Below are 27476 nucleotides of genomic sequence, written 5' to 3' on the forward strand. Positions count from 1 at the left end.
TGCTACACAAACAGTATTTCAAGTATGTTGGACCATTAGTGATAAAACCCGCGGAGAGTCCGCTGTGGTGACATACTGTGTCGGATGATAATATTTACTGTCACAAAGAGACCGTTTAAACCGGGACTTCAGGGTGACTGAGTTAATGAAGGAAGACAAACTGTGACCAGGGATGGTTTTATGTTTAACTACACATGACTGTGTTTGTGTGATGAACTCACCTCGCTCTTTCTTTTCCTTTGAAAACGAATCAAACTTCCTGCGAAGAGATTTTCTCCTCTTGCGGGTTTCTGTAAAAAAAAAAAAAAAAAGAAAGAAAGAAGATTGCAATGATTAAAATTGACCACAATGCAACAATAAAGAATGTATTATATCATATCAAGGGACATTTCTTACATTTTTTGTATAACCGAAATGTTTATTTGCTGCCCTGTGTGCTTTGAATTGCCCCCCCCCCCCCGGGGACAAATAAAGTTTTTTGAAATGAACCGTGTATCTGCCCTTCATTCTTCTCGCTTCTTTTTTAGAACAATCGACGTGACCTTACGGCGCCCACATTAGCTCTGTTTTCCCTTTCCTCTCTCTTTTTATTATGTCTCTGTCTCCTGAGTGCTGGTACCTCTTCCTCAGCTCGGAGAATAGAGCAGGCCATTTCAAGGGACGTTGTTTGTTTAAAGAGCCTTTTGTTTAATGGCTGCGTCCTGCCTATTAACGTGAGGGACAAACCTTTTGTGTGTTTCGTACGTCTATGTACTGTATGTGGTAAAAAAAAAGAAAGAAAAAAGATCCAGGTGTAAATATATAAAAATAACTAAATGTAAGAATATTTCCAAATGTTATGCCAATACATTTTCAATCAAAGTTGTACTATGTTTGACCGTGAAAAAACGAGGAGGGAGAAGTGGCGTTAGCTAAAAAGCTACTGTTTGTAGAACAATCTGCATATTTCATGAACATTATGACATTAAATCGTGTTTTGGTGGCAAAAAAAAAAAAAAAAAAAGGTCAATAAACTATTTATTGATACTGTGAGAGGAGGTTTGTTGTTGCAGCACAGCTTTAACAGTGAGTAGTCTGTTTTTGTACCTCTTGTTTTACGAGCTCGACATCCTCCCCCCCTCTCGGACCGGGTCTACATTGAAGTCATTGTTTGGGTTTCTAAAGCTGGTGTTTAGAAGTCACTTATTCAAAGGTCACTTTCCTATTTAGGACCCAGCCGTCTTCCCAAATTGTGTCATGAAGAATATTTTAAACTTAAAGTCTACTGTTTTTTTCCCCCACAGTGCCAGGGGAAAAGAAAAGAAACAGAAAATTGGTATTCTGTGTTTATGTACTTAAGAGTGTGTGTGTGTGTGTGTGTGTGTGTCTGTGTGTGTGTGTGTGTGTGTGGGTGTGTGTGTGCATGTTGGGAAAAAAGGGTCAAATTCTCATGACTGCAGGAAATTAGAGTTTATTTCCAAAGCTTGCAGCCCCTTCCATCGTGCACACGTTACATTTTACTAAACTAATCTCTTTGGCACGTTCCTTAGACACATGTATGCACTCTGTGTTTATAAAACACATTCACAGAGAGCTGAGATGAAAGATTAAAGATGAACTAATTTTTCAGCATTTGCTGCTGGAAGAAATTCTTGTTAAAATGCGTCACTGCAACGTGCACGGACCTCAGCTTGATTAATATCAAAAATCATAATCTGGGAAAAATCTACTGTCAGTCCATTGAGAGACAAAAAAAGAACGGACGGATTTAAGAGAGATAAGAAGATGAAAATAGAAGAGAAGTGTGATGAAAGAGGGGCCGTTTGATGACCCCCAAAAGAGATGGGGGGGGGGGGGGGGGGGGGGAAAGAAACGTGTCGCAATAGAAGCCCAGAGAAGAAATAGCAAACTGAGAGGTTAAGCCAAGACCACAACCAGCTTTGTGGACGGAGGAGATTTTACCCCAGGGGAGAAACGGAGGACGAATATTCCCACACTTACAAACAGCCGGCTTTGTCTCAGAGCCAGACACCAGATTGTCTTCCAGTCAGCGCTGAACTCAGTAACTGGAGGGCTAAAACCTCAAATTTTAAACAATGTGAGAACAATAACTTACAACACACTTTGGTTGTGTATCAACCAAACCTCATAGTTGCAAGAAAAAAAACATGTGGTATCTGTAAATGATCTGGCAAAGGCAGCCTCCTCTTCCAATCACGTTGGGCGTTAATGATTGACAGGTGTCCCGGCACGCCCTCTCTCACTCGCTGATCATACGTCAACTTAAACTTGTTGCCGTTGTGAGCGAACACATTTGATAAGCGATCTAAAAAATCGTTTTGTTTCCTCATAATCGAACACCGCGGTTCTCATCTGGTGGGTGAGGACGAAGAAGTTGGCCGAGAAAAGGTTTCTAGTGGATCACGGACGTGTGCCAGGTTAAAAACCATTTATCCAACAGCGTCCATCCTGCTGGGCTTTTTGTCTTGTTTTACAAGCTCCACATCCTGTCTCTTTAACTGAGTCATCTTGGTTTGTTTTGGTAAGAAAAACTGGTATTTACAACATCCTCATTGTAGATCGGGTGTGTTACTAATTAGGGAAACATGGGCATTGTGTACAGACTGTTTCATGGAGAACATGTGGGATACGTGGGAGGTATCATTCCTCCTCCGCTGACTCTCAACTGGTTTACAGCGATTTCAAGCTGCTGATATTAGAAATGAGGTTGAAAAGCCTGATCGAAAACTTAAAGCAGCAAACTGTTTGTGATTTTCTGTATCACAAAGAATTTGAACCCTGGACGATGAGGGAAAAGGGGTTTACATTAATCCCTGAAGATAATAAAAAAAACAAAGGGCACGGGAAGAAAAACAAAAAAAAAAGTGAAGCAGGACAGGGAGGTTTCACAGGATGTATGGTTCCCTGAGAACATGTCATCCTTAATTATATCGATTGGATCAAAATCCCCTGGGACAGAATCTTAAAGCCACTTGTCACATATCTAATTGTGATTAATTTTTTTCAATACATTTTCCCAATTTAATAGCCTGGTCACTGTGTAAGAACATGATGCCATTGCCCTCCACTAAAAACATGTTCAGCTTATTTCCTTGTTTTCGATTTATTCTTTCACAACTTTGGGAGAACGAGATGAATAAGTCAAGATCTGAAATGAATGTTTGGAAGTAAGCAAGCGTAACTCTGGTCAAATCAATAAAAAGTATGGATGCGTGTCCACCAAACAGAAGAAAGACAACGTTAGCATCAACATAGCATAGCATGTAGCCGTTTAAGAGTCAGATATTATCATAGTTGGTGGAGACCAAAACCAAGATAAAAAAGGAAGTGAATAATGGCCCTACTTTTTGAGGACAGGGTCAATGACTTAGTACACTAACAAGGTAATGAGCTGCACCTTCTCGCCAAACATTTAGTGACTGAATTATAAAAAGTAAGCTGTCCAATTCCCTTTTTAACTCGTGTAACGATGGACTTAAATCTGCAGAGAAAATACAAAAAAAACCTGCGGACAGAAGAGAAGAAAGAAGCTGGTGTTCGAAAGGAACATCGACTTTGCTCGCACCAAAACGTTAACAACGCAGGACTGGGGTTCGAAGACGTCAATAAAGCAGATGAACTAGTGTTTAATTGAGCCCCATTATGCGTAAACTGGGTCTGATTGAATCAGCAGTCTGGTCGGAATTGAGCCGGTCAAAGGCCAGTGACTCTGAGACAGACCAATGGTACAGGAGAGAGCAGACAGTCCGAGAAAAGAAGCTTAAACACTGACCGGGAGAGCAGCGACTGACACGGAAACACACACACACACGTACAGGTACTATAGGACCGCACGCTTCTCACTCTTATCATCGGTTGTTTTTGTTTCTTCTTAGCAGTGACCTCCCAGAATCCTCCTGCCCCGGTTCACAGAGAAAAACCTCCCCGGTCTGCAGCCAGCGAGGTGTTTGAAAGATTTACAGTTCATCGGTGAAAGGACGTCGATTTTAGAGATTTAGAGGTCAGCTGGATGAGACGCTCACACATAAACAATATTTCAGAGACGGGAGTGTTCGAGCGGCAAGAAGAGGAATGCGTGTGCAAGTAAACATCAGCAGAGGAAGAGTGTGGAGGAATGTCCTTCTGGTATGAGTGAAAAGGTCAATTAAACACACGACTCGGGGACCGCATAGAGGTTTGATGAAGATGAGTTTCTCCAAACAGAAACAGAACTGCTCGTACTTTGCTGATGGCTGTAAGTGGTGGCTGAACTGACGGAGGATAGTGTGATACAGTATTTGGAAAAGTGACAGATACAGATACTCTAAAAGAGACCTAAGATCACTAAGGAAGCTGAAGGTAACACAGGTGAGAAGCCCTTTGAAACTGAGGTCACGAGTGACACAGACCCTTAAGATGAATAAAAACACTGGACTGAGAAATGAGAAGATCCAAGATTGTTGTCAGGATGATGTTCAGAGCTCGGACATCCAAACTGTTTGGCTCCAAATGTCCCACGGAGATTGTTTGTGTGTTTTCTCCAAGCAGAGAAAGCCAAGATCATCCTTCCTGTCTGTCTGTAAGCAGAGCCTCATCTCTTCATCAGGAAAAACAACAACGTGGTGAAATGTCGAGCATCCAAATCCATCTTCGCTCACATTGGCACACACACACTTTGCACCAGATGCGTTTTTTTTTTTTTTTCCTCCAACCAAGTTTGTCCCACATTTGTTCAAAAAAATCGTAAACTGCACTCAAGTAAAGCATCTGAGATATGGAGGATACCTCGATACAAATCACGTTGGATCCTTTGCCCCTTCTTATCGTCTCTGACAGCTGGGATTGCTTCCACATGTGCACAGAGTTTGACTGCTTCGCTTCTCGCTTTGAGCTCATTCTTCACATTCACCGACTGCCAACCAGCTGGAGGGGTTGTTGTCTGTGCAACTCCCACCAGTCACATCTTGTTTCAAAATGTCATCGTGAGCCGTCGAGGCTGCCACTCGCCTCCACAGCCGAGATCGACTATTGGAAGTGGAACGGAAACTTCTCGAGGCTTCACAGTCCGGATCTATCAGTCCTCTCCTCCAATCAGAGAGCCACTTCGGAAAGACGTGACCCGACTTGCTTTTACCGAAAGCTTTCAATTGAGTCACAAGAGTTCTATTATTGCCACAGATATGTAAGTCTTATCTTCACGAGTAGAGCAGTGACTCAATGATATAACCCGGGGGCTATAAATCCTCCAACAGAGCAGAAAACCAAAAATGGAATCATTTGGCAAAAGCTTGTTTGTGTTGTCTTACCTTTTGGGATGCTGATCTTAAAGTCCAGGTCCCTCTCTTCCAGATGGTATAAGGCCACTTCCTGTAAGCGGGCTCGCTCCAGCTCCGACAGGCTCTGGATGTGCACCGGCTGCAACCGCACGCTCTGACCCAACATGGTCGCCCACGTGTGGTCCCCCTGCCGACAGGAAATAAATAAGTCGTTTGGTGATCTTAAAAAAAGTCAGTCAATCAATGTGACAGCTACGATGTTTTAGTGATGACCCAACGACCTGATACTCAAACACCCTGCCTCTCTCCAGCTCCACCTTCTCAACCAAATATTGTCCTTTCTGAGTCCAAAAAACAAAATGGCGACGGCAAAAAACCCCCCCAGCTCAAAACACAAATTAATTGGTGCCAATGGAACTCCGTTTGGATGTCTCTATTTTTACCATAAGTGCTTTACTAAGCATAGTAGTAGAGACATGTTAAACCAATGAGAGCTGTCTTCCAGGTTGTTCAGTTGGGAGACATGTGAGGACATGTGCTGATTCTTCATATTAATTTGGCCCAAAGAAGTTCCCGTAGGATCTCGCTATTAAAACTGAAATGATCCCTCTACACATTGGACTTATCAAACATAGCATCCTTCAAAAAAGTCTTTCAAATATTTACAATATGACGGCCATTTTTCATCATAATACATCGAATAACAATATGTTGATCTGAGTGCTGTTCATATATGTGAAGGGATATTTAGTACATGTTTCTAATCAGTTCACCAAAGGTCTCGCATCGACTGTGCACACACTCTTTCCTTCGTTTACTGCAGGGCTCTGGGGTCTTGTGAAAACCATTCATCACTGACTAGACCGCTGCTATGCAACGCCATTATAAATAAATAGAGAACAACTATTGTTAGTACGGTTCAACATTGGACAGTTTGAATATGTGTGAACGTTTCCCCTTTTGTGGTCTGAAACAGATGTTTTCTTTTGAAGGTTTGACTCAATAAAAAGTTTGTTTTTGTGATTAACATGATTTAGACAGAGACACTTGTCTGAAGAGTCGAGATGCTTTAAGCTCCAGCTGGCTGTAATCACATTAGACAATAGAGTTGAGGAAAAAATAAAATCAATGTAAAAATCAATGTTTTCAACTTCTGAGATTTGAACAAGATTAATTTACAAAAATCTTTTTTTTTCTCTTTCGGCTAATTGGCCTTTTTTTTTGGCCAGTCGCTCCCTGCTAAATGCTAAAGCTAGCTCAATTCAGCCAGTTTCGCAGATGACTGGAGTAGATCCTGAAGTGTGGCCTTATTCAAAAATAGACTCTTTGAATCTTGAATCCAGAATCTTTTACAATCAGAAATCAATTCTGAATTGAATCGTGACCTCAAGGATCAAATCCGAATCACAAGACACCCAAAGACTCCCGGCTCCATGAGACATTGTTGGTCCATTTTCTTTAGTTTCTGCAGTGATTGGGTTTCTTCTCAGAGCTCTGTGTGTACCAACAGCAAAAATCCTACATGACGTTTTAACAAATGTACAAAACTCCTGATAATTTCCCAAATTCATTTGGGTGAGTCACATGTTCATTTAAGCGTAGCACTGATTTAAAAGTGTCATGAATGCATTGGACGATGCAGAGTTTCCTGCCTCTTAAAAGACCCCACCTCGATCCGACTTAGAATACTTCATCATTGCAAACTAACTTTGTTCAAACCTTCAGCCACTGTTTTGTAAGCAATCAGCCTCAAACCTTATCTCACCCTCCAAAGCGTTCAACCTTTCATGGTGATTTACGACGACTGCCCGACTCTAACTCTGAACGCTCGTTCCTCTGTATGTGTGCGCATATGTTTACTTTCTGTCTGTAATCTAGCCGGGCCACAAACCTCTCAGCGCAGCAAGAGTGGAGAAAATTGCTCTGGCCTTCATGCTAAACGTAACCAGACGATCGCTCTGTGGTTTCGACTGGATCCGAGTCGTCCGCAGAGGTTTGTGAGGCCTCAGACTTGGTGACAGTACAGATCCCCAAAGAAAAACACACTTCAGTGGAAAACATCACGATAAGGACGTGTGGTCTGGTGACTCAAACGTCCACAGTAAGAGCTGACATTTAGGATAAGTATCTTGACCTTTGGACAGTCTGTTTAAAGAAAGTAAACCTTTACATTATCACGTATATTTTCTCTTTAGGTGGAGTAGATGTGCACTCGTACAGTGGTTACAGGGGTGTGCCCAGAGTACATGTGGCCAGGGGACGGCACGGGCCCCCTTGAAATCTGACTGGCCACCCCAAAATCCAAAACTATGACAAGCCTCTGATTGTTAAAATTGACTATTCTGACCATGTTGGAACTTTTCTTCACATGTCGGCTTCATGTGTTTCCTATTATGCACTTAAAGATGTAAATGCCTTAAATCTGTACAAACTGTATCCTAAAAATCATCGGCCTCTGACTCATCACTGTATGTTCAAGCTGACTGCCAAAATCATGAGGCACGTCCTTATTTATAAAGCTATACTTAACCTGCTTCCCTCGTACTTATGTAACGTAATCCGAAGTGCAAAGTGCTGGAAAAATACAGTCTTTGCTTTCCCACACAATCACAGAACTCACTCGAGGTATTCGTCCCCAAAGTGCGTCTTGAAAAAGGGGAAAAGGGAGTTTCAGGTGTGGAGCTGGTCTCTTCAGGCTAAAGACGCTCTGATGCTGCATTTTATCCAATTGGGTACCAAAACTTTCTCCGTAAACCCCCCCTTGTGTTTGAATTTGAATTAAACCTAAAATACTGTAATTTAATACAATAATGTACCGTGACTGTAACCAAGTTTTTATCAGATTGTTCCTGGTATTTTTCTCCGACGGAGACAAAGACACTCTGCATGTGGTTTTTGGCAACTGAAGCAGGAGGTATTTATTTCATCGAGGACACAAAGCTCGTAGCATTTAGGGATTTTGAGATCAAACTCGAAGAAAACCATAAAAACTAATGTGACGTTTGCTTCTCTGAAGTTCGACTTTCAGGGAGTTAAAAAAGAGTGGATGAAACAAACGGAGTACAGGTTCCTCTCCTTCATTTTTGATTTGCTGCAGTCAATACCAGGAAGGAGGACAGAACTGGACCATGCAATGTCTTCATCCACACAGACTTTTGTTGTGTCTTTAAGCAACATAACTCACATCTAATGGAAAGCAAAGAGTCTGATTGTTAAAACAAAACTAGAAGAGGATCACTTCATAAATCTAACTCCACTAAAAACCTGCAGCAAAGTCAAGCTGCTGAAGTTTTAAAAAACATAAACTCATATGACTTTTTGGCTTCGGTCCAGTTTGTCTGATGAACCAAATCTGTGGTTTTAATCTGCTGAACACGAACGACGACGAAAGAGAAGCTTTCTCTTTTTCTCTGCTTAAAATGTAACATCAACGACCTTCTGTTTGTTGTTTTTTTTTTTAAATTTCCAACATGTATTGGAGCGGTAAATCTACCATCATCAGCGTAAAACTATACAACTGGGACCGAGCGCCGAGAACTATGAAATGTGTTTATGTGTGGAGACACAAAAGAGGCACGCCAAGGTTTGATGTGAGGTTTGTACTTTGCAGTCGTTGTAATCAGAGACGATCCGCACGAAGAAACAGCTGCTTACACTTTCAGATTCAGGCCGTGATGTTGAGACATTTGTGTTCCTTCCAGCTGCTTTGAGTTTTAAACTGCATCCTACTTCTCCTGGAGCTCTTTACTTTTCCCTTCCAGTTTTATCTGGAGGGATGAAAAAAAAATGATGTGTGTAACCCCTCACCTGATTAAAGTTAAATAAATACGCTTTGATGGCTAACAGATGCTTCTACCTTCCACTCGCTTCTCCTTTCCAAATCAAATCTTTTTCACTTTTTTTTTTTAAAGTTCTTAAAATACTTCTCGTGCCCCGCCTCCTCTTTGGCCCGTGTACAACATGTGACCACACGTGTTCCTCTCTCCCACGGGTGCTTATGTTCTCGTTGTTCGCGATCTTTTAGTTCTCTCACAGCTACAGAAATGGATGCGGCGGAGCAGGAGCGTACGCCGTTTCACGGAGCAGAGTGGCGAGGAGTCACTCTCCATCAATCAATCAAAGATTATTTCTACAGCACATTTAAAAAAACAACCTTGGTTGACCAAAGTGCCGTACAGGCAGAAATCACACTATTAAAAAAACAATAAAAACAATAAAATGACAATTAATAATGATCATATTGGCCATTAACCAACAGTTCACCCTCGGTTACTTACTTATAGGCAGAAATGTTAGGACGTTGTTAAACATGAAGATCTTAACCTTCTAATAATAATTATAATAATATTTTATAAAGGCCAAACTACAAACTGTCCTTCACGTCTGCCTCAGTCATAAATCACAGATAAGCATCTTCTCTACATTTCCTGGCAGGAAGTCAAGCAGGGTTCTGTGTTCTCCGAGCTCCGGGTCATTGCACAGTGTGAGCACTGAACACTACGTTCTCCCACGTTAATGGCACGGCCCCTGAAGGCCTCGCCGCTTCACGGGATACGTACAATAAGTTCACAGTCTCCTCTGTGTGAACACATGCGTGAATCGGTGGAGCAGAAACAAGCGACCTGATTCTTTGCTTTGAGCTTTTTTGTTCGACCACGTGTGATGCATTCAGGAGTTTTTTTCCCCGTGTTACTCATTTAAGTGCATCTTACACACGCACGTTACACGCGGCGTGCACGCTCACAATGCACGAAGTTACCTGCTGAAGGATAGGAGCACGAGAGAGCGGAGGAAGCGTGCGCGTGAAGTCCGATTTCATCAGTGAATTTAAAATGTACGTTTCAAATCGTGATTTTTATCTGAACAGGAAGTGATTGTTAATCGGTTGTGTGTGTGTGTGTGTGTGTGTGTGTGAGTGTGTGTTTAGCAGACGAGGACACATAAATGATGTTCCGTATTCCCGCTGTCGCTCCGTGGTCGTCTCTAATGAAGGAACATTATCTCCACATTATTCTGCTCCACGTCGCGTTTACATCAAATTAATCAGGAACAGCAGCCGCTCTCATTACGAGGCTCTCAGAGAACGCAACGCAACCCAGGCTGGAGAGCATTAGTATGCACACACACACACACACACACACACACACACACTCGAGATGTTGCTACGTAAACACACAGGAGGCAGTAATTGGCCTCTCGGCAGTTTAAAAAACAGAAATGCGTCTCGTGTGGACACGCTGAACACGCCGTGTCAGCGCTGACTAAACTGACACCGTACCGCCATAAACCACATGGCCACCAGCGTCATTTGGCTTCAAAGCCGTGACATCACAGAGGCTACACGCCGACGTCTTACACAGCTCATGGTGAGAATTGGACATGAGTTTGACTTTTTCGTCGAGTCCAGGCACGTTAGAAGCCAGCAGGTAGAAACTGGATCAAAAGCATGAAGACGTGCTGGAGTGTGAAAAGCCACCACACACACACACACACACACACACACACACACACACACACACACATCCAGGGAGTTCTTCAGGATCTCACACACCTCCCCACTGTGAGCAGATCAACACGTAAAGATGTGGTTTGAAGCTGTGCGCACATGGAAGTCATGTGTTTTCACGAGCGAGGCTGAAACTGACACGCTGCTTATCTACTGTAACGTCCATATTTCTATCCAAGTCGGGGTCACGACCCCTCGAGTCACCGGAGGGGCGGAAGAGGGCCTCGGACCCGATGAGAGGTGGCAAACTTGCAACCACAGCAGTGGACCAAAATGTGTAAAGTTTTGAATGACAGCAGGAAACCCCCCTGAGGGGCCCCCGTCTGACTCGGACTTCTCTGCATTCGAGCTGTGAGAACCAACATTTATCAATGAAAGTCAATTATCCGTCTTCCCCCCCGAAAAAATGCTTTGAGACTCTCGTATCATCCCAGAAATGTGTATCCATAGCGAGGTCCCCACATGGCAACATTTGGGGACCTCGGATCTGTGTGTTGCAGAACTTTGGTTTCATTCAAACGCAAAGAAAAAAAAAAAAAAAAACTATGCATTTAAATCACTTCAGAGTATCTAACAGTGACTCAAGAGTCCTCTCAATCAGCCTTCTGTCTACACAACACACACACACACACACACACACACACACGCTGTACCTGAATTGGGGAGTCGCACTTTAAATTGAAATCCCTCTACTTTAGGTCCTTCAAGATCTTCATCCACAGTTTGTTGAAACCCACAAACACATCTGAGCTGAGCGAGACGATCAGAGCTCTGAGGTAAAGAAGCGAGAGAGCGAGCGAGCGAGCGAGCGAGGGAGAGAGAGAGAGAGAGAGAGAGAGAGGGAGGGAGGGAGGGCTGAGAAGTGAGTTAGATTAAGAGGAGGAGGAGGAGCACATACTGACTTTACTTTTAAGAGCTGAGAACGTAAACACAAGAGACAAGGGAGGAAGGAGGGAGGGAGGGAGGGTTGAGGGCAGAAGGAAATGAGGAAGGAGAGGAGGAGGTAAGAGAAGAAAGGAAGCCTGGAGAATTAATGTCACAGGTAAAGTAGGTAAAATAGGAAGAGAAAGTGGTCCAGAAAAAGAAAGGAAGTAGGTGGTAGGAAAAGAGACAAAGTAAGGAAGCCATTTAGAGGAAGAAAGAAGGGAGTAGGAAGTAAGAAAAGGGGCTGAAACAGGATACACTGCCCAGTGGAAGGTAGGGGAAGTGAACGACGTAAGGAAGCAGGGCAGGAGGGAAGAAGGAAAAAGGAATTTAGAGGACGAGGAAGAAAGAGGGAAGAGGACGTAAAGAAGGTAGGAGGTGTGAGAGGGAAATTAGGGCCCAGGAAAGGAAAGGAAAGGAGAAAGACATGAGAGAGTCACAGAGAGAGGAGGATGCAGGGAGCAGGAAAGGATGAAGTTTAGGACGCATACATAAGGAGGTAGGGTGGGAGAAAAAGTGAGGGGAACGGAAAAAAAGAATGGAAATGAAAAAAGGAGGAGAGAGAAGAGGCAAAGGTGACAAGGAAGCAAAGGAGGAATAGAAGGAGGGAGAATTAAGGAAAGGAGGTGAGAAAGCCAAAGGGAACGCGAGGTAACGAGGGAGGGAGAGCGAGTGAGCGGGAGGAGGATTAAAACACGGGATCAAAGCTCTATAAAAAGGACCGACAGGGGAGAGAGAGAGAGAGAGAGAGAGAGAGAGAGGAGGAGGGAACGATGGAGAATCAGAAGAGGAGAAAGTCTGAGAAAAAAGAAAATTAGAGGAGGAAGAAGAGTTCTCAAAGTCTCGTTTTTTAAACGTCAATAGAGGTTCACATTTCCAGATATCTCTCCTCTCTTAAAGCTGCTTGATCCCGGCGTGATGCTCCGACTGCAGCTGGATCTAAATCTGAAGAAACAATCCTCTCCTGAAAGGTCAACAAGGTCAAGCTTCCCAGTGCTCCTTCTTCTAAGTCATGTAAAACCAACTGTTTCCCTGCACAGATCAACCCTCTCCATGTTTCTCATGTTTATTTTATTTTATTTTGAAAATCTTCCCCTCTAAGGCCAGGCATGCGATTTTTAAAAGTGTGCCCAGTTTAACCCGACACAGCCTTCATCTTACTTGATCTTCATTTTATAGACGGTGTATTGGGGTGGCAGTAGCTCAGTGTAAAGGGTTGCAGGTTCAAGTCCCGGTGCGGGAAATTAGTCTGATAGCATGAGATGTGCCAGTTCGCTTCCTGAACGCTGTTGACGTGACCAGCTGAGGAGCGCTCGCTGTGTGCAGCCCCCTTAGTGCATGTTCACAGGATCGTGTGTGTGTGTGTGTGTGTGTGTGTGTGTGTGTGTGGAAACAAGTCTGGAAAATGTCTGTCAGCACTCCAGCTGTGAGCTCAAACAACAGCGATCGCACGGAGACCTTGTGACCTCGACCCCGGGCGGAGTTCAGACCGCACCACCCGGATTTTCTAACGATAAAAATCTTTATTTTTATCTGACGATAAAAATAAATAAAAAAAAAAAAACCAACCAGAGAGAGAGAGTGTGTAAAAAAAGGAAGAATCACAAATAAACACAGAGCTGGAGACTCAACAAAAACAAACCAGAGCAACAAAGAATTTCACAGTAAAATACTAAATGGATATTTTGAGCTAAATAAGGAGCCGGTGTGCTCGACGCTCCCGGGAAGTTTCAAAATAAAAGACTGACTTTACTTACTGTGAGTCTGTCAGATACAGACATGAACGATGAATGGGATCGACTGGAAGCGAAGTTAAAGTCTTCGTCAGCGTCACATCTCGGATTATTACAGCGCACCTGAAGTCCCAAAAAGTAAAAATCTTGTGTACACAATATTTCTTTTTCTTTTTCTTAGGACTTCAGAGGCTCCGTGGATTATAAAGCAAACGTATCTGCCTCCATATAAAAAAAAGACTATTCAGCTTTTTGAGTTTATTTTAAAATAGTGGATTTATTTTATTTTGGGGATCCTGAAGCGCTCAAACTTCTTCCTCTTACATAATGTTCTCATCATGAGACTGATAGACCCCCACTGCGTCCTGTTCCATTGATCTCATGGATATCATGTGTGTGTGTGTGTGTGTGTCAGCTTAATCTCGAGCCATCTTCCGGAGTTCACGCCCTTCATCTTTGATCCTCCTCGCTTCCTGGAAACGCCGACGTACATTTCCAGGTCGAAAGTCGTTGGATGGAGAGTCGTTCGTCTCATCGTGTCCTAAAACAGTCGTGTGCTGACTCTGATGTCTGCTCATCATAACAGGATGGATGATGAACACACACACACACACACACACACACACAGGGCTGAACCAGGATGTCCCTATCAGAGCAGCACATTGAACTTCATTGACCACGCCGCCACCTACAGGCTTAAAGAGGTACTACACCAGAAAAGGATCATCAGCTTTGGTTACTTCTCTTTGTTTGAAAGTCATCTCAACAAAATATCGACTTTAACAGAGTCCACGATGCTAAGCTATTGGACAACACATTTTAAACTTAAGTAAGCTGAAGTTGTCTGATGGAGCCCTTCATCTGTGATGTGAAAAATATTTCCGTTTTTTTTTTCAATGAAAAATTACCAAACAACGATTTCATGTTTGTGCTGAAGTTTTAAAAGATCCAGACATGAGATTAAAGCAGACGTGTAACAGCTGGTCACTATGATATCTGTCTTTTCTACTTTGTGTTTAAAGAAGACTTTTCCAGCCCAGAAGTTGTGAAATGATGACGAATGGTAAAGAGACATTTCACTGTGACGCTGTGAAATCTGCCTCTTCTGTCACTTCTTTTCCCACGCACAGTTTTAACAGTAAAAGTTGCAAAAGCCTCGCCGTGTCGACGGGTCTTTCGAGTAGTCAGACGACTAGAAAAGCGCTCAAGTCCATTTACCATTTCATAAATGTAATGCTACTTTTTATAGCCAACTTTGCTAATGCAACAATTCCTTTTAAATTAGCCGTAGCTTGGTATCAGACTTTTTAAAAGCTAATCAACTGGAATGAGTCCAAACATTTCATGGTTTGGCTCAAGCTGTTTGAGACATTTATCTCAGGTCTCTGATGATCTAATAGTCCTTTTTCCTTGTTTCCATGGAAACGCAGAAACGCGACGTCGCCTCAACCCGGCCCGTTGGACTGTCGGGAAGAAGGAAGAGAACCCCTTATCTCAAAACCTCTTCATGCTCCCGACAATCTGCTGAACTCTGTCAGTCAGGTCTGAATTAATAATGCACTTTGAGCTGTGGTTATAAAAAAACCCACTGACGCTGTTTATCAGCCAATACGTGATCAAAAGGTCCATCCAGCTATTATCTACTGGCTGCGGGAGGCGATGCCAGCTGCAGTTTGGGCGAGAGGTGGAGTACACCCAAGACCGTTCGCCAGACAATGATTAAAGTTTGAAATTAAAATCGAAGGGAAAGATTTAGCAAACGTTTCACTTTTAAATCAAGGCAGGTACATTCAGGGCTGAGCGGATTATTAATCCGAGGTGGGCAAAAATTAGTCAAAAATGTAACTTTATAAACCGTTCATCCGTCGAAACAAAGACTTTAACTTTGATAGCAGTCAATCAATTTATCCCATTTATATCTGTATTATCAAAAAAATGCGAAAAACATCAGCTGTTCTTTAAATTACATCTACAAAATCGATAAATGATTTAGAGACAGAACGAGGTGGACAAAGTTCTCTGCCTCTCTTGACTCTCGGGGGTGAGGGTGAGTTTTTTAAATAGCCTGATTATGCGTCGCAGTACTCGGCCTGATGCTCGGTCACGTCGCCGCATGGAACAATGATCCTCAGCGCTCGACGCCGCGTAACTTCATGCTACATATACGACTTGCCCCCGGGTGCGTTTAGCTGCTATATATATCCACCTGCAGTGTTTCCGTGTGTGCAGCTATTGTAAGCTGAGCGGTGTCGGTTAAAGTGTCAAAGTAATTACACCTCCTGTTTCAGTAACGAGAAACGTCGGAGCGTTCATGGAGCTCAGCTCGTGTGGAGTTGTGTCATCGATTCAACCGGAGACAAGAGGTGTCTCAAAGCTTTGGTTCAATTCGTCCATCAGCTCTTGGTGTCTTCCTGTCCCGCTCCCATTTTAAGGAAAAGCAAAAGAGGAAATGCCAAAGTCGATTTGAGGAAACAAGATTTGAGGATTTTGATAACGAGTCTTTCTTCACTCTGCCTCTCTCTCTCTCTCTCTCTCTCTCTCGCTCTCTAAACAGGACGTTTACATCCACACCCATCATCATCATGCTCATCAGCGCCATCCCTCTCTGGCAGCGTCGACCCTCCTCAAAAACATCCTCCTCTCTGATACACGGTGAGTAAACAAGCAAAGGATCGACGTTGGAGCTGCAACACAGACTTTTTCATTTTCCATCTCTTCAAAAATGACGCTCATGTCGAGTTAGGGAAGCAAAAAAAACCCCCAAAACTGCTTTGTACAATAAAATAATCTAAATAATCAACAGTATTAATTTTTAAAAAATGGTGAAAACACATACTGTAGGTTGCAACTGGCGCTGATAGCTTCTCCGTAGCGTGTAGCATCAGGGAGCCTTTCTTGCCCTCCAGGTATCGGTCCTGTACTCGTCAATGTCATTTCTTCATCTCTGACCAATCAAAATGCAGAAGGGGCTAAAAGGAACTTCAGCTTCGCCAACAACAGTGACGAAGGAGAAACGAATCTGGCTCGTCAGGAGACTTTCTGAGCTAAGAGCTGCTGCAAACGCCGAGAAGCCTTTACTTTGTTTTCATGCTCACGTGGTTAATCATGTGTGGATACAAAGCTGCTTCAACCAAGATCAATGGTTACTGATCAATAAGTCACCTGTGACAGCTATCGTGACTTAACAACAGTGACGTAGCGTTTGGAAAAGGTTCGGAGCGCTACTTGCACATTTAATGGAAACTGTGGGGACCTTCAATGTTCACGCTAAATTAGAAGCCGATCCATTGAAGTTTAGTTGGAATATTTTTAGACGACGTTGACGCCACGGGATCACAAACCTCGGTCCCAAATATTATCACGATCACAACTCTCTGCCAATACTCACATCCTTTAGCTTTGATCGCTCGCGCTTATCACCCGCCCTCTCGCCCACAACATGCCCACTTACTCTCTACCATTACCTGATCACAGAAAGAAAAACCCAGAGAAGCAACGAGACCCGCGAAGAAGAAGAAGAAGAAATGAAAACAAGAGGAGAGCCTGAAAATCTCAAAGTCGACACGTCTACAAATAATGATGGTGATTCATGATTTCTGCCTCCTGCAATTTAAAAGACGGGCTTTTATTTTGTCTCCCACAGGCACTTATTACCCAAGATCAACCCCGAGAGCTGGAAGAACAAAGACATCATTTTATGTTGAAGAAGACTTCGGGGGAATCTGGCGAAGGGGGGGAAATAAATCAAAGCCTGATGTCGGAGTGCTGCCACCCAACAAAGACGTTTCTTTTTTTCTGTGCATTTGACTTTTTCGGTAGAAGTGACGTCACGTCCATCGACATCCTTCGTTGCCAGTCGTCCGACTCACGCGTGCCGTCGTGGAGACGTACCGTAACGTGACAGCGCACTGTATTAACTCTGTTGGGAGTTTATGAGGCTCTTCGCCTCTTTTGATCTGCTGAGCTTTTCCAAGTTTTTGTTTTATTTATTGAGACAGTGATATGAAGCAGAGAAGAGTCGGAGGGGAGATTAAAAAAAAAAAAAAAAAGAAAGAACAAGAAGTCTATTTCAGTACGTTGTTGGACCCACTGTTGCATAAATTACATAATAAGAGTGCTTCCCTATGTGATTGGAAATGTAGCTATTAAACTAGCCGCGAAACAATAAGATGCTAATTACTTAAAGTCAGAAAGGATTTCATGACGTTAAAGTTTTGGCCTAAAAAAAACAAACGTAGAAAATGATGCCTGGAAACAGATCGCAGAATCTCTTTAATGTTCGACTCGTTCAGGTCACAAAGTCGAAGGCGTTATCCGTTATTACTGCTAACAAAGGTCAGCAGATAAAAGGAAGTGTCGCCGTGGTGACAGCTCTGACCCGGCCGAACCCCCCCCCCTCCCCTCCCCCCTCCCGGACAACACGACCATCCATCTCACGATAAAGGCCGTGTTAGGATGTGGGCACCGCTTCGGGGCGGGCGGGATTCCTCCGCAGGGAAAAGAGAGGAAATATGGAAAATGCCGACGAGGACTTTGATCGCGGAGCTCTGCTGTCTCTGATATCCTGCACGCTGACACCGTGACGTAACAACTGGCACGTTACACACCTAACTTATATAATTTACTGCTTTAACTCCACTGCAGAAATGCTTTCACTGACTCACACTTAATGATTACTCAAAAAACGAGCAACTCTTCCTCCCGTTTCCCAGAAAAATACAAAATAAATCCTGGAAAGTTTCTGTCTTATTTCCTCGCCGTCTCTGACAAGTCGCCCCGCTGCTTGTGTAACGTCTCTAAGTCACATTAAGAAGAGATAAGACTTGAAGATTTGAAATGATTGAGGCAGGAACAAATCTACTTAAAAACCAAGACTCGCAGCACGCCGCGTGTCGGGATTAAAAACCACGATGGTGATTAAACACGCAGGGACATAGATTTCACATTAAAACACTGATGGTGAAGCCTGCTGTGTGAAGCGACCAGCAGCGGTAACTAATCCCAAGGACACAGCGGGAATGTTGCTGCAGGAGCCGGGGATCGAACCCTCGACCCTTCCAACTGACTCGACCAGCTGAGCTCGTCGCTCCCTGCGCTGTCCTGTCTGTCAGATAACGGCACAAAAAGCATCACAAGTCTTTAAAACACGTCTTCTAGATCAGCTGGTTTCTCAAATGGCGTGTTAAGACGCCACTTGGGGTCACGAGCCACCAAGATGGTGCTAAAGCCTTTAACATGGAGATGCTTCTCGCCTTTCTAACAATAATCCACCCTTCAAACAACGGAGAGAAATAATTTATTTTACGTAGAGGATGTTGGTTTTTTTTCGGCTTTTTTTACTGCCTGTCACTCACCGACCACGGGTCAAAAGGCTCGGCACACGGGAGCGTCAGCATCGTGGTCCTGCTTGTGACCAAACCCCGATAAAGAAACGCTGCTAAACTCCCGTCGACATCTTGGGGAGGTGTCGGAGTCTGTAAATCAGAGCAGACTGGGACAGCCTGCGGTCGAGCAGTTGAGGATCGATCACGTCGTTGAAATGTTGACGTGAACGGAGAGCTGCCAAGACTGACACAGACACACGGACGGCTCGAAGAGGGACGGAGGATAGATCCACGTGGAGAGACGGAATAACTTTCTTAACCTCACTCTGTTTTTCCTCGAGTCAAGTCCGAAGATCGAGATTCAACACGGCAACGCCAAAAGCAATAACAGTCCGTTGACACTCGAGGACCAAAACGTCTGACTCACTTCGAATAAAAATGAAAAACACGGAGAAGAGAAACAACAAAGTGTCTTGTCCGTGTTTCCACAGATTCACTGCGGGACAGTAAAAGTCAGAATCCGGAGGTTTTCCTGTCGTAATTTATCTTCCCGGGGAACAGTGGGAAACATTCACACGGACACGCACACAAATCACCGGCGTCACCACTGATGTCGGGGGTCCGCAGGGCAACACAAGCTCAGCACTAATGTATGAGTGGTTTACCACCTCATACTTACAAATCCCAGATTCTCATTCAGCACGAGGAAGAAAAGTGTCATCTAATAAATATTTGGTCGGAAAAACTGAACATTTGTCTGCAAAAAAAAAAAAAAGACAAAACCAAGAATGTATTTTTGCGGACTAAGAACTTTTGGGGCGAGTTGACGAATTCAACAAACTTTTTTATTTTTTTTTGTGTCCTTTGGTTCTGTCACACAACAATGTTCAAGTCTGCTTTAAGTCCAAGCCGCTCCACTGATGAAAGATCTGCTCCGAGATCGAGAACCAGCCAATCCAGAGACTCCAGAAATCAGCCGACAATAAAAACACGTCAAGGCTGGCCGACAGCTACGAACTATTATTATCAAACCTGAACGTTTCATTAAGGTCCGACTGAAACCGAACGTGGACCTGAATCCCGGATCAAAGTGCGTTCGAGTCCTCTTGAGTCAAGAATTGAAACCAAACCGAAGCGACACCGAGAAGAAATCCAGTTTATTCAACTATTATTTGAAAAACTTGTTCAAGACGGTTTGAGATTAGGCCTCACATCCGTCCTGCAGCACAAGCATGTAAGAAATATCACATCGTTGGAACTCACTTAAACGTCATGTTTGTCATACACAGTCAAGAAAATGTATTTGACTGTAATATTTTTATTTCTTCGGTAAAGTCAGAAGTTAACTTCACAAACGCAGCAACAGAAGTGAAAAGTTCCTGTGCATGTATTCATCTTTAAACGTGCTAACGTATGCTAATGTGTGCTAATGATGCACAACACTGTTGTTATCTTTTGTTTCCGGACAGCCGAGAGCGTGATAAATATCTCCTCAGCTACTGATTAACAAACATCTTTATCTGTCAAACTGCCTCTTATCACTCTCCTCTCGCTTTTATAGAAGCTGCAGCAAAAGTTAGCTCCAGAGCCGACGACGGATCAGGGAGTTCAGGAAGTCAGTGACTCTGAATAAATGACTCGCTTTTTCTCTTCCTGCAGTGAACCTGCAGCTGGTTGTACCCGCTGAACACTGCTTATATAACTGATGGGAGATTACACACACACACACACACACACACATATAGAGACACACTGTTCATGAGGACACCCTGAAGGCACTGGCACTCACTCACAATGTGCACACACACACACACACACACACACACACACACACACAACTGCATAAACAGATGCACACACACACCAATGAGAGCATCAGCTGTGCAAAGAGGATTTATTACAATGAAAAGCTTCAATAAAATATTATTTATGTGTCTGTTAGCGGAGTAAAGCTTTGGGGATTGAGTGGAGATTTACCAACCAAAAAAAAAAAAAAAAAGTCAGTTAGCTGAAAATTTAAAATAACTAATTTTAATTGGCTCGCCGGTAGCAGCCGCCATGTTGGAACCCATGTCTCAGCCTAACTTTCATTCAGCCCAACGACAGGCTGAAGAACCGTTATATCATGTCTGACTGACAAATGTGGCTGTTTGGCGTTGAACACATGCATCTTATTTCTCTGTCTGTTGAGCTTATTATAAGTTTTTATTTCCATCAGGCCAAAAGTTGCAACAACAACAAAAAAAGGACGGCGAATAAAAATCTCTGAGCTGGACTTTAAATTGTTGTCAAGAACACACCAGAACCCCGGAGTTCAAATAATGTCGATGCAAGAGGGCCGAAGGATGCAGACTAAACATCAGTCCAACAGACAAAACAACCAAACACACAAAAACACAAACCGAGTGTCCAACATGAATCCAGATGTATGTGAGGCCTTATTTTGAATTCCTTCAGCAGAAGCAGACATGCTTTATGTTTCCCTCTGTTTCAAAGAGAATAATGGACATTAGATTGGAACATATCAGCGATTATTCTGTTCAAAACGGGTGTGGAAATTTAAACCGTGAAAAAAAACGATGCATGCGTGAAAAATGCCAAAAATGAGTAAGTGGTTTGAAATCCGATAAAATGTTCCAACATTTTCAGAGAAGAAAAAAATTAAAAATTGGACATTGCACTCACAGAAATTCAAAATGAATTAAGTGTCATGAAGTTCAAATAATTTTTGCAACCACTGCTCATACCATTGACTTCCATTAAAGACTTGTTAACGTGTTCTCGATCATGTTGTGGTAAAACATCGCTCGAGTGGAATATTACTCTCAGAGACGGTTTGAAACCTGAAACAGACCGGAGGTGACACCAGAGAGGAGCTTTGTGTCTCCACAGCCCCCGGGGGGGGGGGATCGAAAAACAAATCCACCGTCCCTAAACGAGTCACACCCTCGTGTTTCTACTCAACTTTCATCACTAATGGAGGGACAGACCTTCCTCACCCTCTCCTCGTCTTCCTCTCAACCCTTCAGCAGCTCCACCTTCCACTTTGTGCCTGCAGCTTCATCTCCCCTCTTTCCCCTCTGATGACATGTGGTGTTCATTATTAGGACGTTCTGCAATAACCTCGCAAGCAGACACACAAACGCCCATTTAAAAAAAAAAAAAAAAACAGACTGCAAATCCTCTGATTTCGTAAGTTTAAGCAAAGAATGCAGCGTCTGAGCCAAAAGTGAAATTTCAGAATACGGAGTTAATTAGAAACTCCCCGAGGGAAAGACTGCTGTTTGTTGTGATGCTAATTAAACACTTAAAATGTCTTTCATTGGCGGAGCCGGACTTTCTGGACTGCGACCACCAAACTGAGTCAGATGCACGACTCATCAACAGGCATCCACATGGGGCCCCAGACCAGGAGGAGGCCCCCAAAGCAGCGGTCGAAAAATGTGCAAATTTTGCAACGACAGTCGGAAAGAACCCTAAGGGGCCCCCAACTGACAGCACTCACTCTGTTTAGAGGCCCCCCCCAATTTGTTTTTTTTTGCCAAGGGCCCCAACAGACACCAGAAACGCCACTGAACTGGGGGTGGAGTCAAGCAATACTTTCCTTTTCTATCTGCATTAATATTCTCTTTGCTAGCTCATGACATTGCTGCATAAAAATGAATTGACTTGAAAAGTAAAACACCAGAGTGGCAGCATTTGAAATAAACACAAGATATATGGTCGTCTCATACCATGTCAGCTCCACTGGTACTAATCCCCCCCCCAGTTCACCATGGACCCCAACCCAGGCAAGACCTCTTTCTATGACCTCAAATTCAAAAACCAATGAAGCTGTAATGGAATAAAAGTTGTGTACACAAAGTGACTTTTTGAGAAAAGTTATTTCGAATATATTCGAGATATTGAGCGAAAACACAGTTGAAATATCAAACGTCATCATGTCGTTGACATTTAATCACCTCGCAAACAAAACAACAACATTGAAGACCAACACCAGCAGCTGTGCAAATACTGCATCAGGGGGAAGGGGTCATAGCCGGAGCGTCCAGGACTCAAATAGTTTGAACGTTAATGGGATTTGGCCATTTCAATGGAGTCCCAGAATCTGAAACACAAATCAAAAAGACAAGCAGGAGACACGACTGAGCCACGTTGGCTGAACGTCGTGGTCGCGGTCGTGGCAGAGGCTGCAGGGAGAGACAGCTGGGGAAGAGAGAGAGAGAGAGAGAGAGAGAGAAACACAAGATGACAGATGGGCAGAAGCAGAAGATAAAAAGTTTGGTGAGAGAGGAAAGTGATGCAGCTGTCTGCTTGTGTCTGAGAGGAAACGCAGAGCGGTTTCAAATGTGCACTGATAAGAATAATCGGGGCGAAGAATCTGTCCGACTTTATTTTAGCAGTGATGGCAAACCTTACCAAAAACAGCACTTTACTTTCTACAGTGCAGCCATCTCAGTGGTTCAAATAATACACATAAAATGTGTAGGATATTATGGTGTTATTATTATTTTTATCATTATTATTATTATTATTATTATTATTATTAATCATTATTATTATTATTTTTTTATCATTATTATTATTATTATTAATTATTATTATTATTTTTATCATTATTATTATTATTATTTTTAATCATTATTATTATTATTATTTTTATCATTATTATTATTTTTTTTTATCATTATTATTATTATTAATTATTATTATTATTATTATTTTAATCATTATTATTATTATTATTTTTAATCATTATTATTATTATTATTTTAATCATTATTATTATTATTATATTTTATCATTATTATTATTATTATTATTATGGTAGTAGTGATGAGAATATCCAGTGTGGTGGATTGTGGTATAAAGATGTTCAAACATTAAACGTTAGCGTCCGACTAGCCAAACTTTATTTTGTGTATATTCATGAGAGAGAGAGGGGGGGTGGGGGGGGGGGGGGGGTTACGACATGCTGGAACGGAGCCACAGTGAAAGGTCGGATTCGAAGCCTCGCCGCCCGACCGGAGGACGACAGCCTCCACGTGTGAGGTGTCACGAAGAGTAGCGAGAAATTAATCTTAGAAACAATAAAAGATAATAAAAGACTAGAAAAGAAAAGTGATGGAGTCACACCCACGAGGACTCCAATCAGACCGCATGTATGACAGGAGCAGAGTCTGTAGTTTCAGGGGCAAAATCCAGCCTTGATGTTTGATGACAATAAAAGCCTGGACATCAAACGAGCCGTCGACTTTAAGTGGCTGATAAAGTCCATAAAAGGAGACTCTATTTGTCATAATTCAACTTACTTTACTTTAGGTGAACGGTCAGAGTCCGACATGTGAGACATAATCTGCTTTTACTATACGCAGGTCGTTAAATGAACAACGGCCTCAAACTTTACGAGATAAACAACCTGTTGTGTAAACTGTTTTTTACAGGTAACACTTAGTTTACGTAAGTTGTGACTTCCTGTTTGCAAATTTTGTGATTAAAAAAACACGAGCGATCCAGCGGCGTTTAATAAATAAATAGCTGATTAGAAAAACTCTCAGTCCTCACTTTCGCAGTCTGTTCTCACAGGTTACGTACGACAGTATTTAACTTCTTTAATCACGCTGCGGTTGTGTCTTTTGGTCGGGTGTCAACGTTTTTTAAATTGCTGTCATAAATAAGCTCGACCGAAGCCAAACGCTCCCTGCATAGCTGATGAACTTACGTAATCAGAGATGACTGATTTTATATCTTGGCCTTTTAATCTTCTACATTTTCAATGACTGATGTAGAAATTAAAAAAAAAAAAAAAATGTTGTAATGAAGAGTTATTAACACGCACAAGATTTGTTTTTCATATATATATATATTTTTTAAAAAAGCAGAAAAAGTGTTTTCCTCACATTTTTCCATTTCTCAGCATTTTACAGACAAGTTCCCCGCCTGTCAGCATATTTCACATGAAGGCGAACAAATGCAGAATGACGAGGACTAGCATGCACACGTGCAGTTACATAAACACATGCAGAGAGGTTACACGCAGGCCCATGTGTTACCTACCACGTAGAAGAACTTCATGTCTGACGGCACAGCTCGATCCTCTACCTGCACAGCTGGAGGAAGAGGAGGCGGCGATTTGGATATGAATGGTCCATCCAGTAGGAGCATCAGTCAGGAGTCTGAGTGTGTGTGTGTGTGTGTGTTAGTATGTGTGTGTGTGTGTGTGTGTGTGTGTAGCTCTTCCTCGTCTTCACAAGTACTCCAAATCACCAGGTTGTTAAAAAAACAACTTTAGATCTTCTCTTCTTTCTGCGGCTTCTTCTCCTTTCACATGTTGCTGCTCTCTCTCTCTCTCTCGATCGTCCTTCTCTTCTGCACTTGCTGTTACTCCTCCCTCCACCTCCTCTTTCTCCTCCCCACATGAATTTACTCCCTCATCCCCCCCTGGTTTTTCTTTTCTTTTTGGTTCCACTTCCTCTCTCTGTTCCCCCTTCTGGTGCAAGTAGTTTCCCCTCGTTCTGTTTTTGTAAAAATAAATAATAAAAATCTTTAACGTATAAAATCTTCAGGAAGAGATCATTTCTCATCTCTCTTTCTGTCTCTGTTTTTTGAGAACTGATTCCTGTCAGTACTTCCTGTTTGTAGCTGCTTCACGTGTGTGTGTGTGTGTGTGTGTGTGTGTGTGTGGGCATACGCGTGTCAAGTGCGTGTTTGTCATAGATAACATGGCATGCTCTAGACTGTCAGAAACAGGAAGAGTGGAGTTTGGTAGTTTGGCCGTGATGAGAGAACCTTTCCTGCTGCCTGTGTGTGTGTGTGTGTGTGTGAGTCACCTGTCTTCATTGACAATCTGGGGACATTAATCTGATCACACATATTGTGGGGACCCACGTTCCATTTGGGGACAAAATTACACAAAAGCCCAAATAAGGCAATTTGTTGAATTTGAAGTCAAAAGATGTGTTTAGGTCGAAGCCAGGGCGACACGGACTGTATTTATGGTTAAAGTGGAGGAAGGTCTCAGACAGCCATGAAAACACACTTTCTGTGTGTGTGTGTGTGTGTGTGTGTGTGTGTGTGTGTGTGTGTGTGTGTGTTTATATGTGCGTGTGTGTGTGTGTATGTGTGTGTGTATTTGTGTCCGAGGCAGCGATAGCCAGAGATGTAATTAAATTTGAGCATTTTATTACGAAGCTGTTACAGTAATCACTCTGCTGAACCAGCTTACACACACACACACACACACACACACACACACACACACACACACACACACACACACACACAAACACACACACACACACACACACACTGGTCACTCTTAAAGAGCTCACAGTTTGTGACCTTTACTCACATCTATATGTAAACAGATTATCTGTATTAAATAATCACTCATATAGGATAAGATAATCACTTTGATGGGTAAAGATATTTATCTGTGTTCACTCATGTTTAGCCTCCTCACTCACCCGATTTTGATTTAATCCAGGAATATTGTTTTTCCGACATACAGGGAAGATCAAGGTAACCAGTAAAAAAGGTTTTACAGTTTGTCCCTGCAGTGACTAAACAACAGCTACTACATTGTCTCTGCTGACCTCTAGTGTTTTAACGTCTCACCTTGGGGCGTCTCAGGTGTGTAAGTTAAGTTTACTCCAGGATTCAGTGCACAGAAATGTGTGGGTAGAGTTAATGAATGAAATAGAAAACAAACAGAAAATAAGTGAATGTGACCTCAACATAGGATGCATGTTCAATCATTCTGACGTTTTTAGTTTTCAAAATTTCTTCCAAATTCTGTGTTTTGGTTTGACAAGACAACCAGTTAAATATTTATTTTAATGTCATGTATTTTTTTTTTCATGTTAGATCTAAGTGGAAAATAAATCAGCATTTTACTCTCTCAATTTATGTATATACTTTTACAATCTCAGTGTTCATTAAAATAAAATAAAATGGACTAATCATGAACTTACCTTTACTTTACATGGAGTTGACTAAAGCCTCTCTTGAATTTTTCTCATGAAGTTAAAATATAAAAAATCTACGTGACCACAAACTCGCTAAAAACAACACAAAATTATCGTCTCTTCTTACATGTTTACTTTCTTTTCCAGTATTTTAGTTACTTATGATAAAATCCTGGATCTAAATATTATATAAATAAATAGTATATAATATGACTATAGAACGTTTCTGTGTTGCACTGAAGGTTTAAAGCCACTAGATGGCGCTGGTGTCCAAAGAGACACAATAATTACCACAGAGGGCGAAAACGGTGTGTGCGCATGTTGGGTTTGTGTGTGTGTGTGTGTGTGTGTAGGAAGGAAGCAATTAACTGAGCTGGAAGATTAGACAATTTGCAGAAGAGGACATGATGGACAACCTAAATCCATACAAACACACACACACTCACACACACACACACACATCCAAATATGTCTTTTTTGAGTTTCAGAAAATCTACTTCCTGCACGAGGCCCCCGAGGGTTAAGTAATAAATCCCAACACTAACTCAAATATATCATGAACTTGAGACTTCTTTGTTCTTTCACATTTAGATAAAGTGTGCTAACTTTTCACAAGTCATAAATTGATATTTGTTTCTCACAATGAGAACACCCACATACACACATAATAAAGACAGCCTGCGGATGTCTTGGTAAGATAATTAGGCATGTTTGTTTTTGCAGTGGGTGCTGACTTCCTACGACACGGAGGTGAGGGCAGCCGATTA

At 42.5% G+C, this 27476-nt stretch overlaps 1 protein-coding gene across 1 annotated transcript; it reads right to left on the reverse strand.

The window, feature by feature from the left end:
* Positions 1–115: 115 nt before the first annotated feature.
* LOC306841629 (rho GTPase-activating protein 6-like) lies at positions 116–25940 on the reverse strand (the record flags this gene model as incomplete). The annotated part of the gene is made up of 4 exons (XM_079371576.1): positions 24800–25940; positions 5286–5442; positions 168–290; positions 116–126 (listed from the first exon to the last, which is right to left on the reverse strand). The coding sequence occupies exons 1-4, from the start codon at positions 24905–24907 to the stop codon at positions 116–118; spliced, it is 399 nt and encodes a 132-aa protein (XP_079227702.1). The 5' UTR covers positions 24908–25940.
* Positions 25941–27476: the final 1536 nt, after the last annotated feature.

The sequence above is a fragment of the Symphodus melops genome (genome assembly GCF_947650265.1).
Source record: "Symphodus melops genome assembly, chromosome: 20".
NCBI lineage: Eukaryota > Metazoa > Chordata > Actinopteri > Labriformes > Labridae > Symphodus > Symphodus melops.